Source organism: Chrysochloris asiatica, unplaced genomic scaffold (genome assembly GCF_000296735.1).
Source record: "Chrysochloris asiatica unplaced genomic scaffold, ChrAsi1.0 scaffold00006, whole genome shotgun sequence".
Classification (NCBI taxonomy): Eukaryota; Metazoa; Chordata; class Mammalia; order Afrosoricida; family Chrysochloridae; genus Chrysochloris; species Chrysochloris asiatica.
Window position 1 is genome coordinate 19,252,672 of NW_006408524.1, and position 10,374 is coordinate 19,263,045.

Here is a 10,374-nt window from a genome sequence, read left to right on the forward strand (position 1 = left end):
ACCTTGTGGTTCAAACCAACCTTGCAGTCCAGCGCATTAACCCACAGCACCACATCAGAACTTCATAGTATGTTTCAAGAATGTACCAGGATTTTTAAAAACAATTCCCAACGATTGTGCACTAAAGTTGTTCCTAATCTTTTGCTACTATAAACAAATCTGTGTCTAACGTCCTTGATCATGGATACCATGCGTGCTTCCTATGACTGGAAGAGCTCTGGTTTTCACAAGGACAGCCTTAGTGATCTAGCTGATGTGTTTCTCCAACCAGAGATGACCCACCTGAATGTCACACATTCAGAGCCTGCATTTGAGGCACCAGCTCTGCACCACCTCTGCTCCTTCCTACCTTTTATCTGGCTATGATCTCCAACCTGCTTTTTTGTTAGCATTTGCCTGTTTTTACTTTTATTCACTTTTATATTGCCTCACTGACAGAGTGCTTTTCAACAGAATCTAGGCGGGAACGCACTCATAGTGAGCAGGTGGGGTGGGGGTTGGTTCCTCAGTACTCAACCTTCTTCTGTCTAGAGAATCACAAGTTAGATCAGTCACCTTATTATTACTATTACTATTATTACTGTTGTTGTTGTATAGGGTTTCTGAGGAGAGACTGGTGAGCTTGAACCGCCAACCTTGCAGTTCAAACGGCTTTGCAGTCTGGTGCATTAACCCACAGCGCCACACCAGGACTCCTGTTACTATTACTACTACTAACAAAAGAATGAAGTTCATACTTGATTCAGAGAAACTTTTTCAAATAAGATTTTGCTGAATGTCTTTATTTACCTCATGATCCCACTTCTACTTAGTTGCCAGATGACCTTTATTTCTTCTTAACTGTGACAGTTTCACATATTTGCCTTGTGTTATTGATGATTTTGACAATGCTGAGGAAGATCGGAGAGGTATTTTGTACACTGACCCTTTAATCGGAATTCGTATGAATTTTTGTATGATTGTTGTTGTTAAGTGCCATTGAGTTGGTTCTGACTCATAGCGACCCTGTATAGGGTTTCCTAGGAGCATTTCCCCTTATCAACCTGTCTATTGTTTGGCTGGTGTGGCACTGTGGGATAATGCGCTGGACCACAAAGTTAGTTTGAACTTCAAGGTTGGCAGTTCAAATTCACCAGCTGCTCCTCAGAAACCCTATACAGGGTCACTTTTCATCAGAGCTGACTCTAAGGCACTTAACAACAACAGGTATTTGGCTATTGAGCCATGTAGGTGAGTTCATTTTCAGACCTGACGGGTGACTAAGGTACATAGTCGTGAGAGGTTCTACCAGTCTTTTCTTACCAGTAAGCCTGGCCACATTTTTCTCCTACTCTGTCTAGGACCTTCTACTGTGATCTCTTTTAGAATAATAGTTGGTAGTAGTCAAATACCATATAGTTCTTCCGGTCTCAGAGTAGAGGAGAATGATGTTCAAGTGGTCCATCAGTCCAATGGACTAATTGTTGATATGTGTCTTCAGTTATCCTCACTCTTCTTTCTTCCAGACAGGGTGAGACCAATAGTTGCACTTTAGTTGATGGCTAAGACCATTGTCTTACCAAAGTTGGATGTAGACCATTGTCTTTGTGAACTATGTTATGCCAATTGACCTTGGTGTCCCCTGTGACTGTGGTCCTGAACCTTCTGGCCCAGTGACTAATTCCTTCAAGGTATTTGCTTGTGATTTTCATACCTTGCCCCCTGTGTGCTTCCCAACATTCATGGATTTATTTGCAGCAAAAGTAAAAACTCATCTGCAAATAGTCTTTCAAACCTACATATGTTCGTAGGTATAGACTCATTCTCCGTCCCACACCTGTTTAACCTGGATGTCTATGCTTGCATCCACTTGTTGTGGTGGTTGTGCTGTCGAGTTGGTTCTGACTCATAGCGCCCCTGTATATGGTTTCCAAGGTGGATTTGAACTGCTGACCTTGTGGTTCACAGTCCAGTGCTGATCCTACATCACCACACCGCATCTTATAGAGCACTATTATTTCAGGACTGTGTATTTAACAGCAGTATTTGTCTCTGTCACATTCCTCCCACTTCCTTACTTGTGGACGCTCTAAGCTCATCTCGTATATTGTCAGCTGTAGTCCTAAAATCAGCCATTTCTCTAGAACCCTGGTTTCTTTCTTCATGTTTTATTTGTTTTTACTGGGGTTTTGTTTTTTTTGTTTTTCAACTTTCAACTGGCTTCTTTCACTTTATTCTGAATATGAAAAGTCAGCTGCGCAAGTACCTTTTCAGAAAGGAATCTCTTTTCTGAGATCACACAGGCATGAACCTCAAAATGAGTTTCTTCAACAAACTTTCACCGGAGTATTCAAATGATATTTGCATATTCATATTTAATGAAACCAATCATGTGAATACTTTTATTCACAGATATATGGTCACCATCCTACAAACCTAGGCCGTCTTGGTTGCTATTGCATGCTGCCTCATCTATCCCAATTCCTAGTGACTGTGTGGGACACAGTGAACTGCCTCATAGATAGAACCTCGGTTTCTTTTTATTGGAGAATGTGCTTAAACCAAGAGCTGGTGCCATTCCTTCTAGAACTTCTCAACTGGTAGAGTTAGGAAATGTATATATGTATGTGTATATATATATACTGCTCCTGTTGTTTCTAAGTGCTGTCGAGTCAGTTCTGACTCATAGTCACCTTATGTAGGGTCTCCGAGAAACGGCTGATGACTTTGAATCACCGACCTTGCAATTCAAAGCGACCTTGTGGTCCAGTGTTTATGCTGCAGCGCCATACCAAGACTCAATTTATATATACTAACCATGTATATATACATTGCTGCTGTTATGTGCCGTGGAGTCAATTCCGACTCATAATGACCCTGCACAAGGTTTCTGAGGCTGTAAATGTTTACAGGAGCAGAAAGCCTCATCTTTCTTCCAGGGAACAGCTAGCAGTTTCGAACTGCTGACCTTGAGGTTAGCAGCCTGATTCCTAACCACTATGCTACCAGAGTCTATGTGTAACCACATGTTAAGGTAAACATGAGTCCGTACTGGTATCTCCAACTCTAATTCATCAGCACATAGATCATTCTCACCTGCTCCCCTTGCTTATCTGTAAACTTCCACTCCTACAGTAAGAAGCTTGGCTCCCACAGTTGGTTGTTTCTTACTTAGCTGTTCATTTCCAGTATATACATGCATAGGTATAATGACATTAGATTAACTTGACCATCCCCAGGAAACAAATTCATCCACTGGAACACACTGTTTATGTGGAGCTTCTTCTGCTTTGGCCTTTCAGACTCAGGTTCTGCAGTGACTCCGTTCAGCCCTGCGTCCACACCCCCTTCAGTGAAGTTGCTTCTGCATCTGCAAGGCAATTTGGGTGGTTCTTTTTTGCATTCCATCTAGAATACCCCAGCCTCCTAACTAATTTTTTTTTAATTTTCATAAATTAAGGTTCATTCTTGGTGCTTTCAAGTTTTGTGTTTTGACAGATGCATAATGCTATGTATCCATTTTTACAACATCATATAGAATAGTTTCTCCACCGTGAAATTCTCCTGTGCCTCACTTCTTCAACCCTCTCTGCTGCCTCTGAGTCCCTGACAATCATTGATTTTTTTTTTTTTAATCATCTTGATTGCCTTTTCTAGACTGTCATATAGGTGGAATTATACAGTATATAATCTTTAAAGACTGGCTTCTTTCACTTAGAAATATGTGTTTAAGATTCAACTGTGTCTTAGAGTGACTTAATAGCTCATTGCAATTTTATCCTGGGTAACATTCCGTTGTATGGATGTATGACAGCTTGTTCATGCATCTACCTGTTAAAGGACATCTTTATTGCTGCCAAGTTCTGGTGATCCTAAGTAAAGCTTCTGTAAAAAATTATGTGCTAGTTTTTGTGTGGATGTAAGCACAATTACTGGATGATGTGGTAAGACTATGTTATGTTTAACTTTGTAAGACACTGCCAAGCTGTCTCCATAGTGGTTGGATTATGTTGTATTCCTACCAGTAATGAAGAGAATGCCTGACTTGCATCCTCCCCAATATGTAGTGTTATCAGTATTTGGGATGTTAGCCATCCTAATAGGTTGTTGTTGTTGAGTGCCATTGGGTCACTCCAACTCCTGTACAGGGTTTCTGAGGAGCGGCTGATTAGCTTGAATGGCCAACCTTGCAGTTCAAACCAACTTTGTGGTCCAGCGCATTGACCCACAGTGATACACCAGGACTCCATATTCTAGTCGGTATGCAGTAGTATTTCATTGTTATTTCAATTCGCAGTTTTCTAATGACAAGAAGCTGTGGTAGTGTAGTGGTTGCGAGTGGGGCTGTGACTCTCGATGTCAGCAGTTCAAAACCACCAGAGGGGCTGTGAATGAAAATTCACTTATACTTTGGAGTCCTGGTGTGGCACTGTGGGTTAATGCACCAGACTGCAAAGCTGTTTGAACTGCAAGGTTGACGGTTCAAGCTCACCAGCTGCTCCTCGGAAACCCTATACAGGGTCACTACGGATCAGAACCAACATGAAAGCACTTAACAATAACAATGACAAATAGGAGTCCTGATATGGTGCTATGGGATAAAGTACTGGACCACAAGGTTGGTTTGAACCACAAGGTCAGCAGTTCAAACTCACCAATCGCTCCTTGGAAATTGTATGCAGCATCTCGATATGGCACTTAACAACAACAACAATGACAAATAATTTCATGCATCTTTCCATCTGCCTGTATTCCATCCAGTTATCTTTTTTGGGGAGAGTCTGTCCAGAACTTTAGCCATTTTGTAATTGGCTTGTTTGCTTCCTTACTGATGAGTTCTTTGAATATTTCTGATTGAAGATGTTTATCAGATCCATGTTCTGTAAATATTTTCTAAATTAGGTGGGTTTGTTCCCTAGCACTTCAGGCTTGCATGCTGCTTTCCAAACCTAAACACGTACATATGATTCTAAATGCTGGTGAATGATAAGGCTCTGCTAGCCTGTGTTTGCCTTTCTGTTCCCCAAAGTGATCTCAATGCTGCCTCTCATTTCCATACTCTCATTCATTCAACACCTTCATGTCTAGAATGGTTGTTGTCGACCTTTAGTGATTTACGTTTATATGTTAAGAGAGCTGTGATCAAAGTGTTATGTGCTTATTCATCTGTCTTCAGTAAGGTTCTCAATGGGAATCCAACCTTGTTTGTTTCCTATATTGGGAGGAAACAGACAGGTCTCGGGACTAGGAAGTTGTCCACAGTTTCTATGTCACGTCATGCCATGGGTGAGGCTAACACTTGTCTGTCTTCCTTTTCATGGCCTCCAGTCATCAAGCCTCCTTTACGCCACTTTAAGCGCCCTGCTTATGCATCTAGCTCCTATGCACCTTCAGTTCCAAAGAAAACCGATGAACACTCTGTGAGGTACAAGATGCTGGACCAGAGGATTAAAATGAAAAAGATCCAGAACATATCACATCACTGGAACCGAAAGTAGATGAATGGGAAAGAAGAGAAGGAGTGAAGGTGAAATCTACCTGTCTGCTTCTCAGCGACTCCAGGATACCTTCAAGACCACCTTGGAGGCCTTTGGGACTGGTAGTATCATGGTTGACTTCACCAAGGCAGTGTGAAGGCTCTATAGTTTTCCCCCTTTGTTGTTCTATTGTAAACTCATGAATCATTGGAACTGGAGTTAATCCAAGTCCAGCTGTAAGCCAGTTAGAAGGGTGTCTACTATGGCTTTTATTGGCATAGATAACTCTTTCAAAATCTAAATTGGGCTAACATTGAAATGATACAACCTGTCCAGAAAAACAAAATAGAATTTTGACTTGCCCCATTAAAAATATTGGTTTCATAATCATCGTTGTTTAAAGAAATGTCCTTCTAAACACATCTTTTCCCATTTTTATTACACCTATTAAAGGTTTGAGCAAATTTGTAATTTCAAAGTAAATGCATTCAAAGCAAAATTGTACTTCTGAATGTGGTAACCTTACAGGGAAAAGCAGACAGATGAACTCAAGCTTCACACAGCAGATCAAAGTGGGGAGAAAAAAGACGTTTTTTGTTTTTTGTTTTTGTTTTTAGGTGATGTCTCATGCCCAATAACCTCACTGCACCTTTAAAGACTTGACAGTTTGCAGACAACACATTTTGACTTAGCTTTCCTCAAATCCTTCACTTTTACCCACAGTAGACAATGCCAGAAATTAAAGAAGTGGTCATGCCTCCAAAACTCTGGATCTTGTGGTCCTTGTGTGGTGGTGGTGGTTATGTGCCGTGGAGTCTGTTCCGGCTCATAGCGACGCTGTACAGGGTTTCCGAGGCTGTAAATCTTTACAGGAGCAGAAAGCTTCATCTTTCTCCCGCAGAATGGCTGGTAGTTTCAAACTTCTGACCCTGAGGTTCACAGCCTGATTCGTAACCACTACTCTACCAGTAGGAGGATGCATAATCTTGTATCTAGCCCAAATTCTTTATCCCTCAATTTTCCCCTTTAAGTGCAATTTCAGATCATTATTCAAGTATGTACCAAGGCCCTGTAGAAACTCAGTGCTCTCCTTGGATTGAAATGAGCTGTTGGTGTTGGTGAACTAGAAGGTCCTATAACTCACCTCCCTCCATCGGGGCATTTTTAGCCTTTCTAGGTTTTTAACTTCGAGACCTAATCATAGAAAAATCCAGATTCAAAGCCAGAAATAGCCTTTGGTCCCTTCATTAAACAGCCTGGTGCTGTGAGAAATCTAGGTTTATTGCCAGCTACATCTGATCAGCATTTCTTGTCCCATTGATGACTACTTAGGTCTCAATTTAATGGCTTAATCTTTCCAAGTCTCTGTGTGCCTAACTAGAAAGTGGGATTTGTCATAATCCCTACTCTGCATTAGGTGATGCAGATGAAAGCTAATGTAGGTTCTGAGAGCTAGTGTGGTACCTGGTGAGTAACGGGACAGAAGCAGCATAGCTGTTAGTGCTCTCCCTCTAACCCACCCTCTCCAGGACACTCCTACAGAGAAGGAGCTGGGCCACCTTTGGGCTTAATCTCTCCTCTCCTTCCCCACGTTTCATTTCTGCTGAACCACCATTACGCAAGTCACGCCAACTCCAGAAGTTAGTGCCCACCATACTATTCAAGTAATTTGTGTATAATGTGCTTTATGACGTTATTTCAGGAACATTTAATTATGATACAGAACATCACTGTGACTTTTTTTTTGGTTAGGAAAGCAACCGTAATTCTTAGCACCTAGAAACCTCCTTAACAGTCTTATAGCATCAATTCTACCCGAATTAGGTAAACCCAATGGCATTTTCTACCTATTTGTAGATGCTTTGATGCTTGCTGTGCAAAACCATGAGACTACACAATGAAACTACCCATGGAGCTGTGGCCTCCTTGTTAGCCAGTGGACTGACCCACAAAAGATGTAACTGTCTCTCAATATCTTCAGTCTTAAAGGTTTTTTTTTCTGGCTGTGCTTCTTGGTACTGGAAGCCCTGATCCTGGAGAAGAAAGTTTGCTCCTTCCATATTTGTTTTGTTCCAATATGTTATTTTTCAGCTTTTACTAATACTTTGAGCAAATGTACAGATGTTAACATTCTACATTGCTTATAAAATGCCTACTACGATTTTTGCATGATGGATTGTATAGAAATGCCAGATTATATTCTTACAGCAAATAAAAAGATGCTTTTAAAGGTTTTTTTTGTATGTGAGCCATCACTTTTCTTCTCTGGGATTCATTTGGAAAGAGCTAGATTTCTCCTAACTTTGTTGTTGCTGTTAAGTGCCGTTGAGCAGGTTGTGACTCATAGCAACCATTTATAGGATTTCCGAGGAGTGGATGCTGAGTTTGAACCACCTACCTTGCAGTTCAAACCGACCTTTTGATCCAGTGGCTTAGCCTACAGCACTACACCAGGACTCCAACTTTGGGACTATTCAATTCTGAGCATCTTGTCACAGTCACAGTGCAACCGACCCATTACGATTGCTTTCTGATTCTGTCAGTGTCCACGTTAGAAACTCCTTTCTACATCACTGACCCTAGAAATTAATCTGTTAATATGAGGCATCCATAATAACATTTAGTCAGTAGGTGATCACCAGTGTTACCATATTCCATTTATATCCTTCCCAGCTAAGCCGTATAGCTGGTGGTTAAAAGCTAGAATTTGAAGTTAGAGAAGTCTATAATTAAATCCTGGCTCTGCTTTTGGTTTGCTCTGTGATCTTTACCAAGTTCAATCATCTCTCTAAACTTTAGTTTCCTCCACTGTAAAATGAGCATAGTAATAGTATTTAACTCAATTGGACACTTAGTAAGGACTTAATAAACATCGGACTGTTATTTCTTGTCACCAGTCCTTTGTCAGTTTGTCATACTGTGGTGGCTTGTGCGTTGCTGTGATACTGGAAGCTATGCCACTAATATTTTAAATACCAGCAGGGTCACCCAGGGTGGACAGGTTCCAGCAGAGCTTCCAGACTAAAACAAACTAGGAAGCACGAGAGGCGGACTACTTGTGAGTCTTTAGACACTGAGAACCTTATAAATCATGGTAGAACGCTGTCAGATAACACCAACATATTGAATGGCACAGGAGTGGGCAGTGTTTCCTTCTGTTGTGCATAGGGTCACTATGAGTCGGAACCAAATTGACCATATCTATCAACAACAACAATCACTGCTTGGAGAGAGATTGGAGTGTGGTATAGAGAAGTCAGGCTTTCCAATCTGAGAGCAACATACCTTTCTAGTTCTATGACATTAAAGTAAGTTGTTAACCTTTTTCCACTACAGGGAAAAGGAGTTAATAGTTTAGCCATGCATTATCCACCAGACTGTTCCCACATTGTACAGCTCTCTGTATCACCCTATTTTTTACTCCTTAATCTGTATTCCTACATTTAGTAGGAAACTCAGCATCCCTACCTCCAGTATTCGATTCATCAGACCCTGCCACCTTAGAGATCTTGAACTTCCAAAGATCAGGGTTATCTCTTATTCCCTGACCAACCCCTTGCATCTCATTTCCGCAATTGCTGTCCTTCATTCTGTTCCTATTCACCCTATTTTATCCATCCTTTTGCTTTTTTTAACTCTTCCAAAGCTCCACTAACACATCTACTATATAGAACAGTATTTAAAAGCTTAGGATGACAGTAAAGCAGGAACCACTGCTTAAATTTTAAGTTCAACAACAACAGCAACAATATTGTGTTGGAGAGAACACTGAAAGTGCCATGGGCTGCCAAAAGAACCAACACATCTGTATAGGAGGAGCCACAGTGCTCCTTGGAGGCCAAGATGGCCAAAGTTCATCTTTCATACTTCGGACACATTGTCAGGAAGGACCAGTCGCTGGAGAAGAATATCATGTTTGGTAGGCTGGAGAGTCAGAGAAAAAGAGGAAGACCCCCAGCGAGATGGATTGGCCAAGTGGCAGCATCAATGGGCTCAAGAGTGGCAACAATGGTGAGGTTGGCCCAGGATCAGGCAGTGTTTCGTTCTGCTGTGCATAAGGTCGCTATGAGTCAATACTGACTCAATGGCACCTAACAACAACACCAACAGCACCAATATCTGTTAATCTCCCTTTGTAGCGAGGTTTTCACTGACTGTGTCTTCTTTAGGTCTGGATGCACCTCTGGCTTCTTGGATTCCTCCTACTACCAAGACGTTTCTGCTCTGGTCTGGAACCCATGAATCCCTATGATAGTGCAGAACCTTCCATCTCTTCCTCTCCATGCCACACACTCCTGGGCATCCTCACAGCTGATGAACTTGATCTATGGAACAAGTGGCATTATGCTGGGTCTTGCTTCCATGAGCACAAAGAACAGACAAAAGCTTTGAAGTGGAAGTTTCTCTCTTGAAGGCAATACCATTTGTAGGCAGGTCTTCTTCCCTACTACTAATAAAAAGGCAATGTAAATATGTCTTCACCCGTTTGACACTAGCCCTCAGGAGTTCTGTCTGCCGTTACTTCACTCTCCTCCTAGTTAAAATAGCTAGTAAAAATAGCGTAGAAGTCTGGTGGTGCCGTGGGTAAGCATTAAGCTGCTAATCACAAGGTCCAAACCCGCCAACTGGTCTGAGAGAGCATGAGGTTGTCTGTTCCAGTAAGAATTCACAATCTCAGAAACCCTCAGGAGTGGTTCTATAGGGTGATGATAAGACTCATGGGACTGTAGGGTGACTACTAGTCAGAATAGACTTGATGGCACTGGGATTGGTTGTTTAGTTACAACAGTAGAGCCATTGGTGGATTGGCTGTTTAGTATAATAGCAGAGCCATTGGTGGATTGGTTGTTTAGTTACAACAGTAGAGCCATTGGGGATTGGTTGTTTAGTTACAACAGCAGAGCCATTGGTGGATTGG

At 41.6% G+C, this 10,374-nt stretch overlaps 1 protein-coding gene across 2 annotated transcripts in view; it reads left to right on the forward strand.

Moving 5' to 3' along the window:
• PDE1C (phosphodiesterase 1C, calmodulin-dependent 70kDa) overlaps positions 1-5,477 on the forward strand; it is a 646,978-nt gene extending 641,501 nt beyond the window's left edge. For both annotated transcript variants that reach the window (XM_006832152.1, XM_006832153.1), the window contains one exon: positions 5,308-5,477. In XM_006832152.1, coding sequence (XP_006832215.1) covers positions 5,308-5,477 — 170 coding nt within the window. The remainder of the gene's footprint in view (positions 1-5,307) is intronic.
• The last annotated feature ends 4,897 nt before the right edge of the window (positions 5,478-10,374 follow it).